This window comes from Dendrobates tinctorius, unplaced genomic scaffold, assembly GCF_039654945.1.
Source record: "Dendrobates tinctorius isolate UK_male_01 unplaced genomic scaffold, ASM3965494v1 ptg000075l, whole genome shotgun sequence".
Lineage (NCBI taxonomy): Eukaryota > Metazoa > Chordata > Amphibia > Anura > Dendrobatidae > Dendrobates > Dendrobates tinctorius.
This window is the reverse complement of record NW_027361743.1, coordinates 44,492,352-44,519,386: the sequence shown is the minus strand read 5'-3', so window position 1 is coordinate 44,519,386 and position 27,035 is coordinate 44,492,352. Positions and strand designations below refer to the sequence as shown.

General features: G+C 46.9%; 1 protein-coding gene across 3 annotated transcripts in view; it reads left to right on the top strand.

Moving 5' to 3' along the window:
- The window catches only part of SERTM1 (serine rich and transmembrane domain containing 1), a 117,236-nt gene extending 96,363 nt beyond the window's left edge, over window positions 1–20,873 (top strand). For 2 of the 3 annotated variants that reach the window (XM_073583232.1, XM_073583233.1), the window contains one exon: window positions 19,351–20,873. In XM_073583232.1, the coding sequence (XP_073439333.1) occupies window positions 19,475–19,810 (336 nt within the window). In that variant the 5' untranslated portion in view covers window positions 19,351–19,474 and the 3' untranslated portion in view covers window positions 19,811–20,873. Of the gene's footprint in view, window positions 1–7,445; window positions 7,469–19,350 lie in introns of those variants that run through there. The other variant, XM_073583234.1, reaches the window with a different exon arrangement.
- Window positions 20,874–27,035: the final 6,162 nt, after the last annotated feature.

Here is a 27,035-nt window from a genome sequence, read left to right as displayed (position 1 = left end):
TAAGTGGGATGCTCATGCTTAGGATGGCGTCGTCTGCGCTTACCAGCCGTGTGCATTCCTCAAAACACTGAAGGACTTTACAGTGGTCTTTCAGCTTCGACCACTGCACACCTGTCAACTCCATGTCTGCTCTCAAAGTGCCTGGCCGTGTATCCTCCCACAAATGCATTATGGCCTGCCTCTGCTCGCACAGCCGCTCCACCATGTGCAGGGTGGAGTTCCACCTTGTTGCAATGTCGATAATGAGGCGGTGGTTGGGAAGATGGAGCAATCGCTGCAGCTTCTGCATACGTACGGAGTGTATAGGCGACCGGCGGATGTGCGCGCACAGTCTTCGCACCTTCTGGAGCAGGGCTGTTAACTCCGGATAATTTTTGAGGAAGCACTGCACCACCAGGTTCAAGGTGTGAGCCAAGCAAGGTATGTGGCTGAGTTTTGAAAGGGCTATGGCTGCCACAAAATTACGGCCGTTATCACTAACTACCTTGCCTGCCTCAAGATGTACACTGCCCAGCCATGACTCAGTTTGTCGCTTCAAGTACTCGGCCAGCACCTCGGCGGTGTGTCTGTCGCCCAGACACATCATCTGCAACACAGCCTGCTGACGCTTTCCACTAGCTGCTCGATAGGGGGACACCTCATGTGCAACAGTGGCAGCTGCAGATGGAGTGCTCATACGACTGCGCTCTGTGGACGAGCTTTCACTCCTGGAGGAGGAGGAGGAGGAGGAGGGTCGAACGCCTACAGCCAACTGTTTCCTATACCTTGGGCTAGGCAGCACTGTCCCACCACCGCTGTCCCCTGTGGACCCTGCATCCACCACATTAACCCAGTGCGCAGTGATGGACACGTAACGGCCCTGGCCATGCCGACTGGACCATGCATCAGTTGTGAGGTGCACCTTTCCGCTCACTGACTGCTTGAGTGCATGGACAATGCGGTCTTTCACATGATGGTGGAGGGCTGGGATGGCTTTGCGAGAGAAGAAGTGGTGACTGGGTAGGTCATAGCGTGGTACTGCATAGGCCATGAGTTCGCGGAAAGCTGCGCTTTCCACCAACCGAAAGGGCATCATCTCAAACGAGATTAGTTTTGCAATGTGGGCGTTCAAACACAGTGTACGCGGATGAGAGACTGAGTACTTTCTTGACCTACTCATAGTGTCTGGGAGGGTGAGCTGGACTTGAGAGCTGCATATGGTGGAAGTAGCGGTGGACAGGGCGGACTGAGAGAGGGTTGATGATGGTGATGGAGTTGGTGTTCTTTCTGATGGCCTAGAATCAGTCTTTCGTTGATATAACAGTGGGATTCCCTGACTGCTGTGGCCTTGCAACGACACCTCAACATTTGCTGCTGTGCTAACCGGTGGGCTTACAGTGGGGGAAACAATGTAGCGTTGCTGACTACCTTCGTTGTGATCAGTTGCACATGTGGCACTTGAGGTTTGGTGTTGTGTCCACGCTTGCAAGTGCATGGTGTTTAAATGTCTAAGCATGCAACTGGTATTCAAATTTTTCAGATTTTTCCCTTGGCTAAAGGTCTTTGCGCACTTCTTACAGATAACCTTGGCCTGATCATGAGGATTTTGTTCAAAAAAGTGCCACACTGCACTCTTCCTACTTTGGCAGACATTTTGCGGCCTAGCACGCTGTGATCTTTTGACCCTCTGGACAAGCTGTCCAGCAACTCTTTTGATTTTTGGAACCTGTCTTTGGAGTGCTCCGGGCCTGCCGGATAACAGCTGTTGCGATGTCGATGTCTGCTGTGGATGCTCCTCATCTGAGCTATTGGAAGCAGCACCCTCTTCCCCCAATGGATGCCAATCTGGGTCAACAACTGGGTCATCCATCACCTCCTCTTCAATGTCATGTGCACCTTCCTCTGTGTCACCGTGTATGGTGGTATAGTGTGCGGGAAGGGGCACCTGAGTCTCATCAGGGTCAGAATCTGGCTCTGTACACTGCGAGGACAATGTAGTGCTCTGAGTGAATGTACCAGCAGAATCATCCATCAGCGGCTGTGCATCAGTGCACTCCATGTCAGATTCATCTTGGCCTGGGTAATTCACCATTTGACTTGATAATCCAGGCATGGTATGTGAAAACAGCTCCATGGAGTAATCAGTAGTATGGCCTGCGTCATCCTTCAATCTTGGTTGGAGTGAAGGACACAAGGAAAGGTGTGGTTCATGAACATGAGCCTCCAATGACGACTCAGTGCTTTTACTTTTTACAACTGAAGAAGAGGAGGCGATAGAGCTGGAGGCTGAGTCAGCAATGCAAGACAAAACTTTTTCCTGATGCTCTGGCTTTAAAAGCGGTTTGCCAACTCCTAGAAAACTAAGCCTTCGAAGCCTTATGGAGCCAGACGATGACGCAGGCTCAACACCTCCTGCATTCTGTCCTATTTTGCTCTTGCCACTACCATCAGATCCACCACCAACACCATCATTACCAGCTGCCAACCCCCGCCCAATTCCACGGCCTCTTCCACCAGCCTTCCTCATTTTTGGTAGAAATGTAGACAAAATCCAACAAACTATATAGTAATGTAAAACAAGGTACAAGGTGTCTATAGGATAGGGGAGATTTTGAATATCTGCTCACACTAATGGACACTGGACACTTTTGGATTGTGTGAGGCCCACTGAATATCTGAGCGCTATGTCACAGGCTCGATGGCACAGCTGTGACCAAAGTGACTAGAGGATAAGTGAGATTTTGAATTTCTGCTCACACTAGTGGACACTGGACACTTTTGGATTGTGTGAGGCCCACTGAATATCTGAGCGCTATGTCACAGGCTCGATGGCACAGCTGTGACCAAAGTGACTAGAGGATAAGTGAGATTTTGAATTTCTGCAGACACTTGTTGACACTGGACACTTTTGGATTGTGTGAGGCCCACTGAATATCTGAGCGCTATGTCACAGGCTCGATGGCACAGCTGTGACCAAAGTGACTAGAGGATAAGTGAGATTTTTAATTTCTGCAGACACTTGTGGACACTGGACACTTTTGGATTGTGTGAGGCCCACTGAATATCTGAGCGCTATGTCACAGGCTCGATGGCACAGCTGTGACCAAAGTGACTAGAGGATAAGTGAGATTTTGAATTTCTGCAGACACTTGTGGACACTGGACACTTTTGGATTGTGTGAGGCCCACTGAATATCTGAGCGCTATGTCACAGGCTCGATGGCACAGCTGTGACCAAAGTGACTAGAGGATAAGTGAGATTTTGAATTTCTGCTCACACTAGTGGACACTGGACACTTTTGGATTGTGTGAGGCCCACTGAATATCTGAGCGCTATGTCACAGGCTCGATGGCACAGCTGTGACCAAAGTGACTAGAGGATAAGTGAGATTTTGAATTTCTGCTCACACTAGTGGACACTGGACACTTTTGGATTGTGTGAGGCCCACTGAATATCTGAGCGCTATGTCACAGGCTCGATGGCACAGCTGTGGCCAAAGTGACTAGAGGATAAGTGAGATTTTGAATTTCTGCAGACACTTGTGGACACTGGACACTTTTGGATTGTGTGAGGCCCACTGAATATCTGAGCGCTATGTCACAGGCTCGATGGCACAGCTGTGACCAAAGTGACTAGAGGATAAGTGATATTTTGAATTTCTGCAGACACTTGTGGACACTGGACACTTTTGGATTGTGTGAGGCCCACTGAATATCTGAGCGCTATGTCACAGGCTCGATGGCACAGCTGTGACCAAAGTGACTAGAGGATAAGTGAGATTTTGAATTTCTGCAGACGCTTGTGGACACTGGACACTTTTGGATTGTGTGAGGCCCACTGAATATCTGAGCGCTATGCCACAGGCTCGATGGCACAGCTGTGACCAAAGTGACTAGAGGATAAGTGAGATTTTGAATTTCTGCTCACACTAGTGGACACTGGACACTTTTGGATTGTGTGAGGCCCACTGAATATCTGAGCGCTATGTCACAGGCTCGATGGCACAGCTGTGACCAAAGTGACTAGAGGATAAGTGAGATTTTGAATTTCTGCTCACACTAGTGGACACTGGACACTTTTGGATTGTGTGAGGCCCACTGAATATCTGAGCGCTATGTCACAGGCTCGATGGCACAGCTGTGACCAAAGTGACTAGAGGATAAGTGAGATTTTGAATTTCTGCTCACACTAGTGGACACTGGACACTTTTGGATTGTGTGAGGCCCACTGAATATCTGAGCGCTATGTCACAGGCTCGATGGCACAGCTGTGACCAAAGTGACTAGAGGATAAGTGAGATTTTGAATTTCTGCTCACACTAGTGGACACTGGACACTTTTGGATTGTGTGAGGCCCACTGAATATCTGAGCGCTATGTCACAGGCTCGATGGCACAGCTGTGACCAAAGTGACTAGAGGATAAGTGAGATTTTTAATTTCTGCAGACACTTGTGGACACTGGACACTTTTGGATTGTGTGAGGCCCACTGAATATCTGAGCGCTATGTCACAGGCTCGATGGCACAGCTGTGACCAAAGTGACTAGAGGATAAGTGAGATTTTGATTTTCTGCAGACACTTGTGGACACTGGACACTTTTGGATTGTGTGAGGCCCACTGAATATCTGAGCGCTATGTCACAGGCTCGATGGCACAGCTGTGACCAAAGTGACTAGAGGATAAGTGAGATTTTTAATTTCTGCAGACACTTGTGGACACTGGACACTTTTGGATTGTGTGAGGCCCACTGAATATCTGAGCGCTATGTCACAGGCTCGATGGCACAGCTGTGACCAAAGTGACTAGAGGATAAGTGAGATTTTTAATTTCTGCTCACACTAGTGGACACTGGACACTTTTGGATTGTGTGAGGCCCACTGAATATCACAGCGCTATGTCACAGGCAGAAATTGGCTAGTGTATCACAAACTACAAGGTGTATGTAGAATTGGGCAGAGTAGGAATCTCCCTAGAGTGCAAGGTCTGTAAGAACGGAACATGTCCTCGACTTATTCTCACAGAGTGACACAGATAGCTTCACTGTGGCTGTGATAACAGCCGTTACACAGTACTGTGTGAGGAGCATACACCGCTGTATGGTGTGAAAAAATGCACGCTCAGTACCTCAGCAGGACAAAAAAAAAAAATTGAGATTGCATTTAAAAAAGCAGTTTGCAGCTCAGTACCTCAGCAGGACAAAAAAAAAAAATTGGGATTGCTTTTAAAAAAGCAGTTTGCAGAGCAGTGGGTAAACAGCAATGCAGCTGTCAGGAAGCATTAGAAGGCAGCCCAACAACCAACACCACTGATACACCACAATATAGCCTCCCCTTGCACTGCACACACAGTGACTGGTGTGTTGTACAGGCACAATCGCTAGCAGCAGAAGCAGTTTTTTTTTCTTCTTCCCTGCCTAACACTCTCCCTACAGAATCAGCAGCAACCTCTCCCTATGCTAAGATCGGCAGAAGTAAGATGGCGGTCGGCGTGCACGCCCTTTTATACCCCCTGTGACGCCCACCAAAGGAAGCCAATCACTTGCATGCCCTTCTGAAAGATGGTGGTGACCCGTGCCTATGTCATCACGTTGCCCACAGTGTCCGTGGATCCTGATTAGCTGAAAAAGAGCGCAAAACAAACTTTTGAAACGCGACTTTGGCGCGTAAGTCGCCGACCTCGTGGCCGACCTCATCCTAGGGTCGGGTTTCGTTTCATGAAACCCGACTTTGCCAAAAGTCGGCGACTTTTGAAATTTTTCGACCCGTTTCGCTCAACTCTAGGGTTCGGTGACCCAGAGGCGTATCCAGGGGGGGTAGCCGGGGCAGTTGCCCCGGGCGCAGCCAGCAGGGGGGCGCAGTCGGGCCGCCTAATGCAGCGGTCCGCAGTGTCTCCCCCCGGTGGCTGCGCTCTGCCGCCCCCCGTCCTGTGAGCCGGCTGTTCTCTGTGACGGCTGTCAAGCTGACAGCCGGCGCAGAGAAGGAGGCCGTGCCGGCTCCCAGGCAGCAATTGTACTTGGCGTCTATACAGACGCCAGTACAATTGAAGCTCTGACCGCCGGGTCAGAGCGACGTCAGCAGCGTGATCATGTCATGTGATCACGCTGCTGACGTCACTCCCCGGCACCCAAAGCGAACGTTCAACGCTGGTGGTAAGTGTGCTCCTCTGTGGAGCTGAAGAACCACCGAAGATGGGAGATGGGGGGTGTTCATGAGTGGGGGGTTAATGAGTGGAGATGGGGGCTTAATGTGGGGATGGGGGTTAATGAGTGGGGAGGTTAATGAGTAGAGGGTTAATGGGGGTTAGTGTGTGGGGGGTTAATGAGTGGAGATGGGGTTTATGTGGGGATGGGGGTTAATGAGTGGGGGGTTAATGAGTAGAGGGTTAATGAGTGGAGATGGGGGTTAATGTGTGTGGGGGGTTAATGAGTAGAGGGTTAATGGGGGTTAATGTGTGGGGGGTTAATGAGTGGAGGGGGGTTAATGAGTGGAGATGGGGTTAATGTGGGGATGGGGGTTAATGTGGGGATGGGGGTTAATGAATTGAAATGGGGTTTATGTGGGAATGGGGGTTAATGAGTGGGGGGTTAATGAGTAGAGGGTTAATGAGTGGAGATGGGGGTTAATGTGGGGTGGTTAATGAGTGGAGATGGGGTTAATGAGTGGTGATGGGGGTTAATGAGTGGAGATGTGGGTTAATGTGGGGATGGGGGTTAATGTGGGGATGGGGGTTAATAAGTGGAGATGGGGGTTAATAAGTGGATATGGGAGTTAATGTGTGGGGGTTAATGAGTGGAGATGGGGGTTAATGTGTGGGGGTTAATGAGTGGAGATGGGGGTTAATGTGTGGGGGGTTAATGAGTGGAGATGGGGTTAATGTGTGGGGGGTTATTGAGTGGGGATGGGGATACTTAATGTGTGGGGGGATTTGGAGTGGGGATGGGGGGTTATTTGTGTGTGAGGGATTGTGGATGGAGGGATTTGGAGTGGGGATGAGGGGCACAAAATGAAGAGTATGTATGTATGAAGGCATGTATGAGGAAACAGCTTGCGGGATGGGTGCAGACAGTAAGGGGTGTGAACGGGTAAATGTATGTTGACACAGTATGAGTAGCGATGGGAAAAATGTATGTGGACACAGTATGGGGAGTGAGGATGATGGGATGTGTGCAGACACAGTATGGGGAGTCGGGGGTATGTGTGAGCAGACAGTATAGAGAGTTTGGGGGTAAATATGAGGAGACAGTATGGTGAACGGGTGGGATGTTAGAGGAGGGAGGGGAATAGTGTGAGGCGACAGTATATTGCAGCCATTTTTATTCAGGAGCATTATAATGACATTTCTATCTTTAAGGGCATCGTGTGGAGATTTGCTGCAGAAGACCGGAGAAGATGGACGTCTGCAGAGATGGCTGTGGATGAGAAAACTCATCATGGGGTCTGGACAAGAAGAAGAAAAGGAGACCGACTGCAGAGACGACGTCATATATAAGGTACCTGGATGTAAATATTATTTGTGATACTGACTTTTTCTCATGTTTTTATTTGTTAGGAACATTAAAGGAGTTCTCCAGGTTTGTGCTGAGTCTGCTGTCATTCTATGTGACTGCAGACTTCTGAATTCTCACAGTGCTTACTGCACACTGTTAGGATTCTCTAGTGCCGGTAATTTACATACATGCGGTCACATGCTGACTAGACGTGTGTGGCCTCACTCAATGATAATGAACGGAGCGAGGCTGGGCACGTCAAGTCGGAATGTGGCCACAAGTATACAAATCACATACCTGTGCTGACATGACTGTACATCGGCAAGGGAGAATCCTAAAAGTGTGCAGTGCATTCGTTGTGAGAATTCAGAAGCTGCAATGTCAGGATTCAGCTCTGCAGGTTCCAGTGTCATCACATGGACACTTCACTCATATGCGATTTTCATAGTTATGGTCTTGTGACAACGAGCTTCTCTTCCTGCTTTCAGTTTTTTACTGAACGTTGAGAGCATTAGGGAGAGCAGCTCGTGGGTACATGGCTAAGAGTGCAAGTCGCATGTGTGCTGGGGGGGGCGCCGAACCAAATTCTTGCCCCGGGTGCCAGAAAGCCTAGATACACCTCTGCGGTGACCCCTCCTCAAGGGGGAGGTACTGTTATGAGTTCATTTTCTCCTTCACCTCTGATGTCTGATGAACTCCCTCTGCTGGTGAAAGGAGGTAGTGAAATTGATCTGGATGGGAAAAACCTGCCATCTGAACAGGTGGAGTGTGATTGGACATCCGGAATTTCTGAGTGGATATAAGGCAGCCGACGCCCTGAGATTTTGTCTGTTTGCTTAGTGTTTGCGTTCAGCCTGCCCTGGTTGGGACGGGCTGAACTCCATTTTTGTCTCTGATCAGTTGATCTTTTTGCTCTGTCTTCAGAATATACCTGAGTGCTGATATAGTGATTTTGAAGTCTAGTGACTTCAGGGCCTTTTCTATCAGACGTGTTGGACATTATTTTTGGCAGTGTTTTTTGCATGATTGCAGCCAGCATCTTTTCTGTCCTTTCCTATCTAGTTAGTTGGGCCCCATCATTTGCTCAGCCTGTCTTTCTGTCTGTGTTTTCATCTGTTTTTCACCGACAATACATGTTGGGGGCTGTCTATTGCTTTGGGGTCTGCTCTGGGGCAGTTTAGATTTCCCCTTTCTTTCTTTAGGCTTATTTAGCTCTCTGGCTGAGACGAGGGGTCTAGGGCACCGTAGGAACCCCCACGGCTACTGTTAGTTGTGGTGAATAGGATTAGGGGTCTGCAATCTGCTAGCTACCAACCTCTCCGGTTTTCTGGACTTAGCTTGTGTTTTTGTTTTTTCCTCCTCCGGTGACTCATTCATAACACCAGTGGCTCTGGCTGACGGGATGATGTGGGATATTAGGGGTAGTAATCCAGTGGCTCTGGCTGATTGGATGATGTGGGATATTAGGGGTAGTAGTCCGGTGGCTCTGGCTGATGGGATGATGTGGGATATTAGGGGTAGTAGTCCTGTGGCTCTGGCTGACAGGATGATGTGGGACATTAGGGGTAGCAGTCCGGTGGCTCTGGCTGGCGGGATGATGTGGGATGTTAGGGGTAGTTGTCTGGTGGCTCTGGATGACGGGAGGGATGCGGGATATTAGCGGTAGTAGTCCGGTGGGTCTGGCTGACGGGATGATGTGGGATATAGTTAATGTGGCTATGTGGAGTAGGCGGGGGCTCTACTCAGCTTTATATATATATATATAATCATTATAACTTGTTATAACTAACCGTAGTTAGTTACTCTTCCTGGGCAACGCCGGGCCCTTCAGCTAGTAATTAAAATAGCTGAAACTTGTGTCAGCACATTCTTTATAGAGTGATAATAATTCTATGCAGACTATGTGTGTTTTTTACTGTCCTTGTGCTATGTGAGCTGCAAATACCTTTTGTAGCATGGTATAATAATACACCAATCCCAACAAATATTTGTAAATTTGTTATATTTTATGCTGACTGTAAAGTGAGCTGTTAGAATTCCGTGCTCACACACAGAACCCACGGAGCCTTCACACTTTGTTCGAGTGACAACTGGTACAAAAGATGAGCTTGGCCTTTAGGCAATAAGCAATGAGATAGGCTGTCTGTAATGAGGAAATTCAGCAGTCAGTGAACTTGGAGCGACCTGTGGAATGAAAAACAAATAGCTCTGGAATTGTTCTCAGAATGTCAGTGCATGCAAAACTGATAACAAATATATACATTTCAAATATTGCAAAGTATAAAAAAAGCTAAAATACAAAATGGCGTACCAAGTAAAAAATTAATGGTAGGAAAAGTGGCTTCAAATTCACTTTATGCCAAGGTAAAGAATGTAAATGAGTATTTAAAATTTAAAAGGAATCAGCAATTTCCAGAAACGTTATTTAACTGCAGATATAGTGTTAATCTGCAGGTAAATAGCATTAAAACCATGCCTGCCTTACTGGGGCAGGAGCTATGTGAAAAAATGAACATATCTATACCTCCATTCATCAGGGCAGTGCAGAGAGGACATGTAATTATAATGAAATCTGGGAGAGGACTGTAAATACAATGAATTGGGGTACCGGGAGGAGCATGGTGGGGGGTTGAGGACACAGGAGAGTGACTGGTAATGAATTGGGGGAACAAGTAAAGGGGCTAATTAAGGCTAGTTTCACACTAGTGAATCTTCACGCAGAGCACAGCCCCGCTAAGCCCCGCCCCCTCCGGTCATCTCCTCCCTACTATCGCACAGTGCTGCATGCGATCAAAAGTGCACAGCGCACGCAAAAATCCTACTAGAACATGGCCAGTGCACGGTCTGCGCACCCTATGCTAAACATAGGGTGCGCAGATAGCATGCAGCGCTGTGCGATAATAGGGAGATGACCGGAGGGGCGGGGCTTAGCGGCGCCGTGCGCTGTGTGAAGATACGCTAATGTGAAACTAGCCTAACTTATATTTTTATTGCGGGGGAAAGCTGTCTAATTATAGTTAATGAATAACACAGTCATGCTTTACCAAAATGCTCTATGTTGGTTTCATCAGTCCATGGGTTGCTTTTCCAGAAGGATTTTGGCTTACTCACATACATTTTGGCAAACTGCAGACTAGCTTTTTTATGTCTCTGTGTCAGCAGTGAGGTCCTCCTGCCAAAGAAATTCATTTCTTTCAAATGTCAATGGATTGTTCACGCTGACACTGATGCACCCTGAGCCTGCAGGACAGCTTGAATTTCTTTGGAACTTGAATTGCGCTGATTATTCTAATCTGGACTATCCTGCGTTGCAACCTTTCATCTATTTGTCTCTTGTTCATGTCCAGAGAGATTAGCTACATTGCCATGGGTTGTAAACTTCTTGATTATTTTGTGCATCAAGGACAACGGAATATGCAGATCTCTGGAGATGGACTTAAAACCTTGAGATTGTTGATATTTTTCAACAATTTTTGTTCTGAAGTCCTCAGACAATTCTCTCCTCTTTCAGTTCTGCATTCTTAGTGTGGCACACACAGATACACAATGCAAAAATTGAGTATTACTTCTCCCCTTTTTATCTGGGGTTAGGTGTTGTTTTCATATTGCCCACACCTGTTATTTGCCATAGGTGAGTTTGAATGAACATCCCATGCTTGAAACAAAGTTGTTTACCCACAATTTTGTCAAGGTACCAACAATTTTGTCTGGCCCATTTTTTCACTTTGGTGTGAAATTTTGTCTGTTTGCCTTTTTTTCTGTTTTTTTATTGCTCCATTGCACACAAAGGAAATAAACATATGTATAAAAAAATGTGTAATTGCAATAATATTCTGGGAGAAATGTTTAATTTTCTGGAATAATTTCAAGAGTGCCAACACTTTCAGCCATGACTGTACATGGCCTTCTTATTTTCACAAGCACTGTGATCAGTGCAGCAAACTCTGCAGTGGCCATGTAATAATCTGCAGGTACTGATGATGTCAGCACGAATCAGAGACAGATCAACAGTTAAAGGGTTTATTTACAGGGGAAAGACTCTTCACGCAGGGAGAAGCAGTGGGGGACAAAAGTGAAAGGATAAATGGTAAAACATTACACAAAAGGCTGGGTAAAGCTATGAAACCATTACGCGAAGTAGAAATGGTTAAACGGGAATTCTTGTAACTTATCAGTCCAGTGAAGTCTTGATTGCAAGTTCTCTTTCTCCAACATTGGTACCATCATTAGCGGCATTTGAAGTCTCTGTAGTCTCTCCTCTCTTTGGAACCGGGAACTCCAGGGTTAAAGCAGGAAGCAGGGAGACGCTGTGAACCTGAGTCTCCCCTGCTCTAAGTCTCTATATGTTAAGCTATCAGTCTCTCCGCAGGAATGATGCTGCGCACACTGTAAAGTCTCTCTGCCACACTCAGGGACTCTATCCTGTCACCGCGGGCACCTGGGCTGCATGCACGGGACACTGTCTCTGCACTGTCAGGGGAAAAGCTTCCTCTGGTCACAGGGGCTACCGAGTCCACGTACTCACAGACAGCGCTTTCTATATCTCGTCCTTCAGCCCCAGTCCTCTGACAGGGAGTTCTCTCTCTCCTGGAGCGCGGTGCTGCAGCCTGCTTCTTACGTGGTGTGCCCTGCTCTGCCTTTGGCGCGCTCTGCTTTCGCGCCCTCAGCCTGCACAGCTTCCGATCCACCGCCCCTTCTCTTCCCCCACTGCCCCTTACAGTCATATGGTGCAGTCGGTCCAAGACAGTAAGTCTTCCCCCTGGAGACCCTGCTGCCCGGCTATGTGGTTCTGGACATGGAGCAGGAGAGGTAACCCCCTTATAGCTCTTCTTCCTCTTCACCCCCTTACAACCGAGTGACACAGCTTTAACCCCTTTCTGACATAAGATGTAATATTCCGTCCATGTGACCTGGCACAATTTGAACATGGATTATTACGTCTAAGCGATTGGCCGCACTCACGGGGGGTGCGCGGCCGATCGCAGCTGAGTGTCAGCTGATTCTCACAGCTGACACCCGGCACTAAGTGCCAGGAGCGGTCACAGACCGCTCCCGGCATTTAAACCCCCAAAATACTGTGATCAAACAAGATCACAGCATTCCTGCGGCGTGACACAGGGTCACGATTGTTGCCATGGTGAGCGATTGTCGTCATGACGACATACAGCTCATCAGAGCTAGTAAACTTGCTGATCATGCGCAGTGCATGATCAGCAAGTCTCACTGTATTAGTGCAGCGCTGACAGCTTATATGGCATGCAGATGCTGCTTCATCTGCATGCCATGGAAGCGATCAGCCTGCAAAAAATGATTGTCCCATAGTGGGACTAAGTAAAAAACTTAGGAAAAAGTAAAAAAAAAATTCAATGAAAATATTTGAAAAAAAAAATCAAAAATAATTAAAAAAATCAATATATATTCTATAAATAAATAAATATTTGAATGAAAAAAATCTAAACAATAAAAGTACACATATTTAGCATCGCCACGATACTCGGAGAATAAAACTGGCTTATCAATTTTACCACACACGGAACGGTATAAACGCCCCCCCAACCAAAAGAAATTCATGAATTGCTGGTTTTTGCTCATTCTGTCTCCCAAAAATCGGAATAGAAAGCGATCAAAATAGGTCATGTGTCCAAAAATTCTACCAATAAAAACGTCAGCTTGTCCCACAAAAAAACAAGACCTCACATGACTCTGTGGGCCAAAATATGGAAAAATTATAGCTCTCAAAATGTGGTGATGCAAAAAACTATTTTTCGCAAAAAAAAGCGTCTTTTAGCGTGTGACAGCTGCCAAACATAAAAACCCGCTATAAGGCCTCTTTCACACATTCTGATATTTCTGGTACCGGAGATGTCAGTGTCCATGTGTATAATACATTTGACACACGTGTGGCATGTGTGTGCCGCATCAGTACCATATGGACGGGTGTCAGGGAAGAAGTTTTGCAGTAAGCGCTGTTCCCCGGCGCCGGGTGCTGAACACGGCTCTCATCATTCTCCCCTGCTCTGCCGGCAATCGACGCGAGCAGGGGAGAATGATGAGAGTTACATTTAAGTAATAAAGGAGACAGCACTATTACTCCCATCATTCTACTCCTGCTGCTGCTAATAACAGTGACAGCAGGAGCGGTTGAAGGGGGTATTCATCAGCCACCGCCTGTATTATAAATAAATGAAAAAAATGGCGTGGGTTCCCCTGTATCTATAATATAATGCTGGGAGCGTCACTCTGTCCAAAGCCTTTATAAACTGTGCATGCGTGACGCGCCTGCGCAGTCTGGCTCCAGACAGAATGAGGCATCCAGCGGTGAGGAGTGTGTATGGCGTCGAAAATGGCGGTACGCGTACACACTGCGATCTCAGGCGCCATACTTACATAGTTACCTGACCGGGAGGAGAGTTGCCGGGGCGCTTCTCTTCTGCCTGAAGACCGGGGCAGGAGTTCGGCCGGCACCGCGCATACGCAAAGCGCGATCTGGTGCCATTTTACTGAAGACACATTTGCAGTGTGTCTTCAGCAATATGACACTGGACAGCGCTATGGGCATGCACTTACTCCGGCGCCAGACTCTTCCCCCTCCGACCTCCAGCAGAACGGGACAGCACTGGAGCACAGGAAAGAAGAGTGAGTATAAATGGTTTTTTTGCATGTGTGTAGTTTAATAGGGGTGAGGCGACCATGCATACCAGGATAGGGGGGTGAGAGGCACCATGCATACCAGGAAAGGGGGGAGAGGGAACCAGGCATACCAGTATTGGGGAGTGAGGGGACAATGCATACCACGAAAGGGGGGTGAGGGGACCATACATACCAGGATAGGGGGGGTGAGAGGACCATGCATACCACGAAAGGATGGTGAGGGGACCATGCATACCACGAGAGGGTGAGGGGACCATGCATACCACGAAAGGAGGGTGAGGGGACCATGCATACCATGAAAGGGGAGTGAGGGGACCAAGCATACCACGAAAGGGGAGTGAGGGGACCAAGCATACCACGAAAGGAGGGTGAGGGGACCATGCATACCACGAAAGGGGGGTGAGGGGACCATATATACCACGAAAGGGGGGTGAGGGGACCATGCATACCACAAAAGAGGAGTGAGGGCACCATGCATACCTCGAAAGGAGGGTGAGGGGACCATGCATACCACGAAAGGGGGGTGAGGGGACCATGCATACCACAAAAGGAGGTTGAGGGGACCATGCATACCATGAAGGGGGGTGAGGGCTCCATGCATACCACAAAAGAGGAGTGAGGAGACCATGCATACCTCGAAAAGAGGGTGAGGGGACCATGCATACCACGAAAGGGGAGTGAGGGGACCATGCATACCACGAAAGTGGAGTGAGGGGACCATGCATACCATGAATGGAGGGTGAGGGGACCATGCATACCATGAAAGGGGAGTGAGGGGACCATGCATACCACGAAAGTGGAGTGAGGGGACCATGCATACCATGAAAGGAGGGTGAGGGGACCATACATACCATGAAAAGGGAGTGAGGGGACCATGCATACCATGAAAGGGGAGTGAGGGGACCATGCATACCACAAAAGGGGGAGAGGGGACCATGCATACCACAAAAGTGGGGTGAGGGGACCATGCATACCACGAAAGGGGGGTGAGGGGACCATGTATACCAGGATTGGGGGAGTGCGGGGACCATGCATACCAGGATTGAGGGATGAGAGGACCATGCATACCAGGATTGGGGGGTGAGGGGACCATGCACACCAGGATTGGGGGGGGTGAGGGGACCATGCACACCAGGATTGGGGGGGTGAGAAGACCATGCATACCAGGATTGGGGGTTGAGAGGACCATGCATACCAGGATTGGGGGTGAGGGGACCATGCACACCAGGATTGGGGGAGTGAGGGGACCGTGCATACCTGGATTGGGGGTTGAGAGGACCATGCATACCAGGATTGGGGGGTGAGGGGACCATGCACACCAGGATTGGGGGGGTGAGAAGACCATGCATACCAGGATAGGTGGGGGTTAGAGGACCATGCATACCAGGATTGGGGGGTGACAGGACCATGCATACCAGGATTGGGTGGTCAGAGGGCCATGCATACCAGGATAGGGATAAGGGGGTACCATGTATACCAAGATTGGGGGGTGAGGGGACCATACATACCAGGATAGGGATAAGGGGGTACCATGCATACCAGGATTGGGGGTGAGGGGACCATGCATACCAGGATGAGGAATAGGGTGCCATGTTTACCAGGATTGGGGGGGTGAGGGTGCCATGCACAACAGGATAGGAGGGGGGCAGCACATTCCAGGATGGAAGACCATATACCAATAAAAATGCTCGCCACCCGGGCGTAGAAAGGGTTCATAGGTAGTTTTCTATAACCAGCCAGGCAAAACTCACAGCTGGGGGCTGCAATTCTCAGCTGTCAGCTTCAGCAAGGTTGGCTATCAGGAATATAGGGGTGCCCACGCTGTTTTTTAAAATTATTTAAATATTGTATTTTATTTTTGACAACCAGCCTTGCTAAAGCTCACAGCTGGGGGCTGCTAATCTCAGACTGGTAAGGGGACATTGATATAGGCCCCCCAGCCTAAAAATAGCAGCCAGCAGCTGTCTAGAAAAGGCACATCTATTAGAATCAAACTGAAGTTTTCTCCCACATATGGGGTATCAGCGTACTCAGGACAAATTGGACAACAACTTTTGGGGTCCAATTTCTCCTGTTACCCTTGGGAAAAAAGTTTTTCAAAAAACTGCCACGCGAAATGCAGGGAGAGGCGTAGGTGCCACCATTCATGATGGGTAAGCAGGACCAATCTATTGCAGTATGTGTGTCTGGTGCTTCTGACACTCATGTCCTGGATCTTTTCCTCACCAGCCTCCTTACTATGTATGTTGCGCATATTGTCGATATTGGTTATACATTTGATACTGCCTCCCTTGATTGATTTGTTACCCACTCACCCCGTATGAAAAAATTCAAGAAGAAAAAAAAGAGTATAATGAACGTGCAAAAATATAAATTTTATTCAAAGTTATAAAAAAGTTATAAAATCACATATACAAGATAAACAAAAAAGGTGCCAATAGTGCAAAGTCATGAGCCCAAATGAACTACACAAGTGACACCAACACTGGGTAGGTAGGGAAATATATTATATCATTATATGCAATTGAAATATACTAGCAGTCTTAATATAAAATAATCCTATACATAAAAATCATCAGAATTGTGCTGCTAAATGCAAAGAGTCATGTCAAAAAAACATCCATAGTAACCTACCAAGCTTCCAGTGATGGTGCCGCTTCCCCAACGTGCGTTTCAGCAGCGTGCCTTTGTCAGGGGCTGACTACATAGAAATTGGCGAGAAATCTGTATATACCGTATAAATGGAACCTTAAAGGGAACATGTCATAGGATTGTGGTGAGTAACCTCCAGGCAGTGTCAGGTCGGCGCCGTTATACTGATTGCAGTGATACCTGGGTAATGAAATCCGTCATGTGGTTGTTGTTTAATCTTTATTTTTGGTTTTCAGTTAATGAGATTTTCGTGCTCCAAGGAGGCCTGTGGGGGGTCTTTATGTGGTGCTCTGATTAGGTATTCATACTGATGGCTTATGACAAGTCACTGATCCCTCGGTGACCTGCCCCCTATTTTACATACTGAATATTATATGTATTGAAAAAAAAAAAATCAAATTCCCCAGGCAGGCCTCCTCAGCAATATCCCGTACTTGCCAAATCCAGACCAAAACATATAGGAAGGCAGCACTCCAAGTTGCAGTGGTGAAAAATTGGAGTTTATTTAGATCCACTGCAACTTGGAGTGCTGCCTTCCTATATGTTTTGGTATATATAATATATATATATATATATATATATATATACACACAGTATATATATATATATATATATATATATATATATATATATATATATATATATACACACACACACACACACACACACACACACACACACAGCTGTGCTCAAGGTTACATACCCCGGGAGAATTTTTGCCTTCTTGGCCTTTTTTCAGAAAATATGAATGATAACACCAAAAGTTTTTCTCCACTCATGGTTAGTGGTTGGGTTAAGCCATTTATTGTCAAACTACTGTGTTTTCTCTATTTAAATCATAATGACAACCCACAACATCCAAATAACTCAGATCAAAAGTTCACATAACTCTGATCAAATGTTCACATACCCCATTTCTTAATACCGTGTATTGCCCCCTCTAACAACAATGACAGCTTGCGGCCCTCCAAAGAAATGCCACCCCACACCATTACTGACCCACTGCCAAACGGGTCATGCTGAAGGATGTTGCAGGCAGATCGCTCTCCACGGCGTCTCCAGACTCTGTCACGTCTGTCACATGCTCAGTGTGAACCTGCTTTCATCTGTGAAGAGCACGGGGCATCAGTGGCGAATTTGTCAATCCTGGTGTTCTGTGGCAAATGCCAAGCACGGTGTTGGGCTGTGCGCACAACCCCCATCTGTGGACATCGGGCACTCAGACCATCCTCTTGGAGTTGGTTTCTAACCGTTTGTGCAGACACATGCACATTTGTGGCCTGCTGGGGGTCATTTTGCAGGGCTCTGGCAGTGCTTCTCCTGTTCCTACTTGCACAAAGGCGGAGGTAGCGGTCCTGCTGCTGGGTTGTTGCTCTCCTACAGCCCCCTCCACGTCTCCTAGTGTACTGGCCTGTCTCCTGCTAGCGCATCCAGCCTCTGGACACTACGCTGACAGACACATCAAACCTTCTTGCCACAGCTCGCATTGATATGCCATCCTGGATGAGCTGCACTACCTGAGCCATTTGTGTGGGTTGTAGAGTACGTCTCATGCTACCACGAGTGTGAAAGCACAACCAACATTCAAAAGTGACCAAAACATCAGCAAGAAAGCATTGGTACTGAGATGTGGTCTGTGTTCCCCACCTGCAGAACCACTCCTTTATTGAGGGTGTCTTGATAATTGCTAATAATTTCCATCTGTTGTCTACTCCATTTGCACAACAGCATGTGAAATTGTTGTCAATCAGTGTTGTTTCCTAAGTGGACAATTTGATTTCACAGAAGTTTGATTTACTTGGAGTTATATTCTGTTGTTTAAGTGTTCCCTTTATTTTTTTGAGCAGTGTATAATTTTAATTCTCTTCATATGATTATGGGGTAAGCATCTTGTCCGAGCTCTCTAAAGAGATTTACACTTAGACATAACTTTTTCTACTGCTGACTGTTGAATATATGCTCTCTGATGTGCATACTTCCTTTCAATGTTCGCAGCACAAACTGAAGCCATCAACCGTTGAAATGTTACATGAAGTAATTGCACTATTTTAAAAAAAAGTAAATAAATATAGTGTGAGAAAAATAGAAAATACACCAAATTGTTTCGAAAATCTGAAATATCACAAAATGTATACAACATAAAAAACATTTAAGACCATTTTCTGATTACAGATAGTTTTTTCTCTAACTTTTTACCAGGTGCTCCCCTTAGTAATCCGTTATTTATTTTTATTGTAAATCTGCTATGTGGTTCCAGAGATATGAGCCATTTTATTTAGTGATTTATGGTGTTTACCAAGGGACTGTTGCTAATTGGGCAATAATAATGCAGAACCGGCCAAATATGTACCCCCAGAGAATGCTGTAACCTCCCCTTGGTTAAAAACGTGAAAATTAGCAATAAATAAAAAGACCCATTTCTCTGGAAACATATTGTGAATTTAAAAAATAGGATACTCGTGGGTGCAATGTAGGACCAAAACTGCCCACTTTTGTTCTGGTGACAGGTCCTCTTTAAGTTACTAGTGCAATTAATAGCTTTTACTTTGCATTTTGAAATTACTTTTACTTATCTATTTCAGAGTGACCTTCAGAAGAAGTTTGGAAACCATTCAAGGAAAGGATATTACTAGTAGAATTTCCAAGATGTCATAAATCGATCCCATCATAGATCTTTAAAAGGTGGACCACACTGCCCAAACCAAAATGTCAGGCCTTGGTCCTTCAGTCGCTTTAACAGAAGAAGCTGGGAATGGAACTTTTTTGGAACTGTTCCCTACCTCTCTCTCAACATCAGTGGATTCTTCAGCAGCAGCAGCAACCAACCGCTTATCAAACGTTTATGTGTATGTATCGATCTTTCTTAGTCTCCTGGCTTTCCTTCTCTTGCTGTTGATCATTGCCCTTCAGAGACTCAAAAATATTATCTCCTCTACATCCTCGTACCCAGAATATACAAGTGATGCTGGAAGCTCCTTCACTAATTTAGAAGTTTGCAGCATATCTTCCCAGAGGTCTTCTTTTTCTAACCTTTCTTCGTAGAAAGTGATCAAAGAGAATTACTAAAGACAGAAAACCTGGAAATATTGCATGTAGCTCACACCTTTGAAACCGAGTAGTCATCTCTTATTCTGTTTGAAATCATGCTACTTTTTAACTCAATTTTGCTTTTGTCATTTATCCGTTTCATCTGCTTTGTGCCCAATTTCAGTCTACTTGAATGTTTCTCTTGTTAAATAAACCCATAAAGCAAATGTAATGCCTCTAATCAGGACTCTCACAGAGATCAAAGCCGCTTATACTATGGAGCCCTTAATCTAAACACCAACTTCAACCTTTTACAGCTTGGTAGTTTGTATACTGTGCACCTCTTTGTCTTTACAAGGATCCAGAACTAGGAAACTTGTTGCCAATAGTTGTAAATACTGTAAAAAGTTTGCAATCAGCAAATACTAATTAACCTATCAGTATGTTCTACAGAGTGTGAGCAGGGGGTTTGAATACTTAGTGGAAATCTATACAAGCCTGAAATGAGAACATACAAATACAATGTAGAAAATCTCAATGTTCTTTATCAATGTGTATAACAAACCCACACCTACATCATGGATATGTTGTACAGACAACATTTGCCTGAAACAGCAGTGACCGGAGCTGGCTCCGATCACTGCTGTTTATCCATTTACATGACAATGTCAAGGAGTATATAAATGGACTGTTTGCCCCAATTACTGCCATCCAAGTCTCCTTATGGCTGGAATTTATAGAGAACGCCAATTTCACAATAAATTGCAGTACTGCAATATACAGAAAAAGCAATCAGACAATCAAAGCTTCAAGTCATCTAAGGGAGGATAAAAAATAAAGTAAAACAATTTTAAAAAGTTTTTTAAAAAATATAACAGCTTGAATCAACCTTCTTTTTCCAAGCTTATAAATAAGGAAATAATAATATATTTGGTACTGTTGTATTCATAAAAGACATATCTATCAAATTTTCAAATGAATTAACCTGTGTGGTAAATGCTGTAAAAAAAAAAAGAAATCAAAATTCTAGAATTGCAGGGTTTTTTGGCTGCCGCAATAAAAAAAAGCAATCAAAGACGATCAAAGTGTTGTATGTACATCAAAGTGGTATCAATAAAAGCTCCAGATTGCTATGGAAAACAAGCACTCACATCGCTATGTTTATGGAAAAATTAAATAGTTATAGCTCTTGGAAAAAAGAGGACCTTGATGGGATGGTATTAAAGTGAAGCTCAAATACGAAGTCGATTTAGATACGACATTAAAGAGGTTTGTCACTTTTTAGCAAAATATTATTGACGCAAGTGTGGATTGGAGCTTGGGAAATGGTCTCTGTGGGAAATCTCATGGATTTACGTGTGTTCGAGCACATCAATTTAGGACATTTCAATAATAATTTGGCTAGAAAGTGAGCAAACTCTATAAATAATGTAATATGAGCCTTTTCATATTATATTACTGACACTGAAATCACTACCTATACCAGATGAATTGATCACATTTAGAGTTGAGCGACTTTTGGTTTTTTAGGGTCGCGTTTCGTTTCGTGAAACCCGACTTTTCCAAAAGTCGGGTCGAGCAAGATCGTCCGATTATAGGGAAAAGTCGGGGTCGTCCCGAAACACGAAACCCAATGTAAGTCAATGGGGAATAAAAGTCGGCAGTGAGAGGAGGACAGGAAACACACCAACAGTGCCCATTTGAATGCCAAAAGCATCAATTCTTCTTACTTAAGCTTGTCAACCTTAATTAACTTCATAATACAAGTTACGCACTGAAAAATGGGGGTTATTTGGCTAAAGTTGTGGGGGGGGAGGGCTGGCTCCAGGTTTTCATGTGCCCTGGGCGAAAGAGCGCCCCTTTAACACATACCAGAACTCATCATGCTCCGATACGGCAGAGAAATAGCGGTATAGTACAATGAAAAATACTTCACTTTTTACATCTCATGACAAGGCCCATCTATTTCTCCATACAGAATCATTGGTCCCATATAATGTTTGAAACAGTATATGATGAGCTCCACATAATGCTACAGTATATGTTGGTCCCCATGGATGAAGCTCCACTGTCTTATGGGCCCAAATAATGCTCCAAACATAATGGGCCCCATTTCTACTGCTCTAGTGTATAATGGGCCCTGTAAATGCTGCTCCAGTGTCTGATGTCCACCTTTGGAATGTTCCAGTGTATGGTGGGCCCCATCTATCATTCTCCAGAGTATAGTGCTCCCCAAAAATTGCTGTCCCAACATTGAAAACAATCAAATAAGTCTCCTCGCTAGGGAATCCCTGTACTAGTCTGGACTCCTCGTTGTTCCCATCTTCCATCTCACTGCACAGTATTTCAACCTTGCAAGTGCTGTGATCCTGAGCAAGCAGGGGGGGCCCACTCGTTGGCGACGGCACTGGCACAGGGCCCCTGATAGTACGGTGGTGTGTCTGATGGCGGGTGGGCCGAACCTGCACTTTCATCTGCAGCTTCCTCTTTGTCACCGTGTAAGATGGAACTGTATATGGGAAGGGTAACCTGAGTTTCATCAGGGTCAGATTCAGGCCGTGTAGCGTGCGAGGGGAATGTAGTGGTCTGGGTCAATGTACCAGCAGATTCATCGAGAAGTGGCTGGGCATCAGTGCACTTGTGTCGCCCCCAGGAGTACGGTCGCCACAGTGGCATTACCTTCCTCCTAGGGAGTGTGATGTCATGCTTGGGAGCAACGAAGGATCTCTCTAGCAGGTTAACTGATTGGGCGGCGTTATTCCCATGAGTCATGACCCTCCAAAAAGCGTTCATGAAGGCAAAGTGTTTGTTTTACGTGGGCAGTATGGTTGCAAAGCTGAACCTTAAAGGAATGTCCAGAAGGGCACCACCAGGAGTGGAGCCTACGCTTTAATTCGACTCCACCTGGAAAACCTCAACCATGCAAGCTACAGAACAGATGCACACATTGCAAGCTTAATTCCGTTAACGAACGAGACTCCGTCATGCCCCACGGTCCGAGTCTGGCTTACTAGAGGGACACGTGAGGCTCTGGCACATGAGATTGGCCAATAACTGGTGTGTCATGCCCTTACATGTCCGTGGCTGCATGTGCGCTACACTGAAAAGGCCAGCGTTTGTCGCTTACAGGTGCAGATAACCCGCTGAACAACGTTAGTGATGGGGATCTGTGATTACAATTATTACCCGCGAATGATGATTTCCCAGTAAGTGCAGGTCAACCGCAGTTCCGGAATTAGGCCTAACCGTCATTCCTGAAAAAATGAAAACTTACATGTGCAAACCACAGGTGCTGTAGCTTGCTTAACAGCTCGCCATCTGTTCTCAGGCCCAGTATGGATTACACGTGATTGCACAAAGGTGAGAAAGGGTACCGTATCCCCGGATAACATGTATGGATAGCATAGTGTACACATTCAAAATATATGTCTATACATCAGGAGGCAGGCTTAGACGGTGTCAGGCCCAGTTTGGATTGCACGTGATTGCACAAAGGTGAGAAAGGGTTCCGTATCCCCAGATAACATGTATGGATAGCGTACACATTCAAAATATATGTCTATACATCAGGAGGCAGGCTCAGACGGTGTCAGGCCCAGTATGGATTGCACGTGATTGCACAAAGGTGAGAAAGGGTTCCGTATCCCCAGATAACATGTATGGATAGCGTACACATTCAAAATATATGTCTATACATCAGGAGGCAGGCTCAGACGGTGTCAGGCCCAGTATGGATTGCACGTGATTGCACAAAGGTGAGAAAGGGTTCCGTATCCCCAGATAACATGTATGGATAGCGTACACATTCAAAATATATGTCTATACATCAGGAGGCAGGCTCAGACGGTGTCAGGCCCAGTATGGATTGCACGTGATTGCACAAAGGTGAGAAAGGGTTCCGTATCCCCAGATAACATGTATGGATAGCGTACACATTCAAAATATATGTCTATACATCAGGAGGCAGGCTCAGACGGTGTCTGGCCCAGTATGGATTGCACGTGATTGCACAAAGGTGAGAAAGGGTCCCGTATCACCGGATAACATGTATGGATAGCATAGTGTACACATTCAAAATATATGTCTATAGATCAGGAAGCAGGCTCAGATGGTGTTAGGCCCAGTATGGATTTGATGGCCCAGATTACACAGCGGAGGAGCAGGGAGAGGTAAAGATTGCAAATGCTGGGGCCCTGCCCAAGCAAGGGGGGCCCACTCGTGGGCGTCGGTACTGGCACTGGGCCCCTCATAGTACGGCGGTGTGTCTGACGGCGGGTGTGCACCACCACCATCAGAGACACTTGATTGCACTATGAGGGACCCTGTGCCAGTGCCCGCGCCCAAGAGTCGGCCTACCCACCTGTCCAGGGCAACGGCACTCGCACGGTGTTGTGCGCTAGGTGGTAAACCCCGGCCATGGGGGGGGAGGCAGCACAGTTAGGGAGTTTTAGAAAGTGGCATATGTTGATGTTGGACATTCAGCTGATGCAAAAGGCGAAATAGGTCAAGTCCCAGGGAGAGGTGGACCAAAGCAAGCCATTTTTCTGTCACCCTATGTGTCATCAGGGGAAGGTGGGACAAAATCCTTGGAAACCCATGCGTGGTTCATTTTAATGAAGGTTAGATCATCCACATTTTGGGTTGACAGACAGGTCCTTTTTTCTGTCAGGATTGATCCAGCTGCACTGAAGACTCTTCCCGATAGCACACTTGCAGCTGGGCAAGCGAGCTCCTGTAAGGCATATTGTGCCAATTCAGGCCAGGTGTCCAGTTTAGCGGCCCAATAGTCAAAGGGGAATGACCTGTGTGGGAGAACATCGATATGGGAGGAAAAGTAGTTTGTAACCATAGTTGACAACTGCTGTCTCCTGTCACTTTCCATCGATGCAGTATTACCAGTTGTGTGAGCGGTACTTGAAAAATCAGTCCACAACATTGTCATGAAACCCCTGTCTCCATGCCACTTCTGCTGTGTGCACCACGAACACCTCTGCCAAGCTGCCCCCGGCCCGTACGGCTCGTGTGAGAACCATCACCGCTGCTGTGTGCTGGGAATGCCTCAAGCAACCGATTTACCAGAGTTGCTTGTTTATTAGCCAATATTAGGTCAAGGTTCTCCTGTGGCATGATGTTTTGTAATTTGCCTTTATAGCGTGGATCCAGGATGCTGGCCAACCAGTAGTCGTCATCGTTCATCATTTTGGCAATGCGGGGGTCCCTTTTTAGGATCTGCAAGGCATAATCTGACATGTGGGCCAATGTTCCCGGTGTCAGTGATGCACTGCGAGTGCTGGTTGGAGGAGCACTTTCTGGCAAATCCACATCCCTCCAGTCACGCACAAACCCTGTACCAGACCTTGCCACGCCAACATTTTCACTTGCCCCACGAGATGCATCCTCCTCCCCTAAGTAATCATCCCCATCATCCTCCTCCTCCTCCTCCTCTTCTTCCTCCACCTCGTCCAGGAGAGGTCCCTGAGCAGGGTATGGCTGAATGTCATCAAGGATTCCCTCCTCCTCTTCCTCCTCATCAACATTGGCTGCAGAAGCCTGCTCCTTAAGGTGCGTCAAAGTTTGCATGAGCAGACGCATAAGTGGGATGCTCATGCTTAGGATGGCATCGTCTGCACTTACCAGCCGTGTGCATTCCTCAAAACACTGAAGGACTTTACAGAGGTCTTTCAGCTTCGACCACTGCACACCGGTCAACTCCATGTCTGCTCTCAAAGTGCCTGGCCGTGTATCCTCCCACAAATGCATTATGGCCTGCCTCTGCTCGCACAGCCGCTCCACCATGTGCAGGGTGGAGTTCCACCTTGTTGCAATGTCGATAATGAGGCGGTGGTTGGGAAGGTGGAGCAATCGCTGCAGCTTCTGCATACGAACGGAGTGTACAGGTGACCGGCGGATGTGCACGCACAGTCTTCGCACCTTCTGGAGCAGGGCTGTTAACTCCGGATAATTTCTGAGGAAGCACTGCACCACCAGGTTCAAGGTGTGAGCCAAGCAAGGTATGTGGCTGAGTTTTGAAAGGGCTATGGCTGCCACAAAATTACGGCCGTTATCACTAGCTACCTTGCCTGCCTCAAGATGTACACTGCCCAGCCATGACTCAGTTTGTCGCTGAAAGTACTCGGCCAGCACCTCGGCGGTGTGTCTGTCGCCCAAACACATCATCTGCAACACAGCCTGCTGACGCTTTCCACTAGCTGCTCGATAGGGGGACACCTCGTGTGCAACAGTGGCAGCTGCAGATGGAGTGCTCGTACGACTGCGCTCTGTGGACGAGCTTTCGCTTCTGGAGGAGGAGGAGGAGGAGGGTCGAACGCCTACAGCCAACTGTTTACTATACCGTGGGCTAGGCAGCACTGTCCCACCACCGCTGTCCCCTGTGGACCCTGCATCCACCACATTAACCCAGTGCACAGTGATGGACACGTAACGGCCCTGGCCATGGCGACTGGACCATGCATCAGTTGTGAGGTGCACCTTTCCGCTCACTGACTGCTTGAGTGCATGGACAATGCGGTCTTTCACATGATGGTGGAGGGCTGGGATGGCTTTGCGAGAGAAGAAGTGGCGACTGGGTAGGTCATAGCGTGGTACTGCATAGGCCATGAGTTCGCGGAAAGCTGCGCTTTCCATCAACCGAAAGGGCATCATCTCAAACGAGATTAGTTTGGCAATGTGGGCGTTCAAACCCAGTGTACGCGGATGAGAGACTGAGTACTTTCTTGACCTACTCATAGTGTCTGGGAGGGTGAGCTGGACTTGAGAGCTGCATATGGTGGAAGTAGCGGTGGACAGGGCGGACTGAGAGAGGGTTGATGGTGATGGAGTTGGTGTTCTTTCTGATGGCCTAGAATCAGTCTTTCGTTGATATAACAGTGGGATTCCCTGACTGCTGTGGCCTTGCAACGACACCTCAACATTTGCTGCTGTGCTAACCGGTGGGCTTACAGTGGGGGAAACAATGTAGCGTTGCTGACTACCTTCGTTGTGATCAGTTGCACATGTGGCACTTGAGGATTGGTGTTGTGTCCACGCTTGCAAGTGCATGGTGTTTAAATGTCTAAGCATGCAACTGGTATTCAAATTTTTCAGATTTTTCCCTCGGCTAAAGGTCTTTGCGCACTTCTTACAGATAACCTTGGCCTGATCATGAGGATTTTGTTCAAAAAAGTGCCACACTGCACTCTTCCTACTTTGGCAGACATTTTGCGGCCTAGCACGCTGTGAT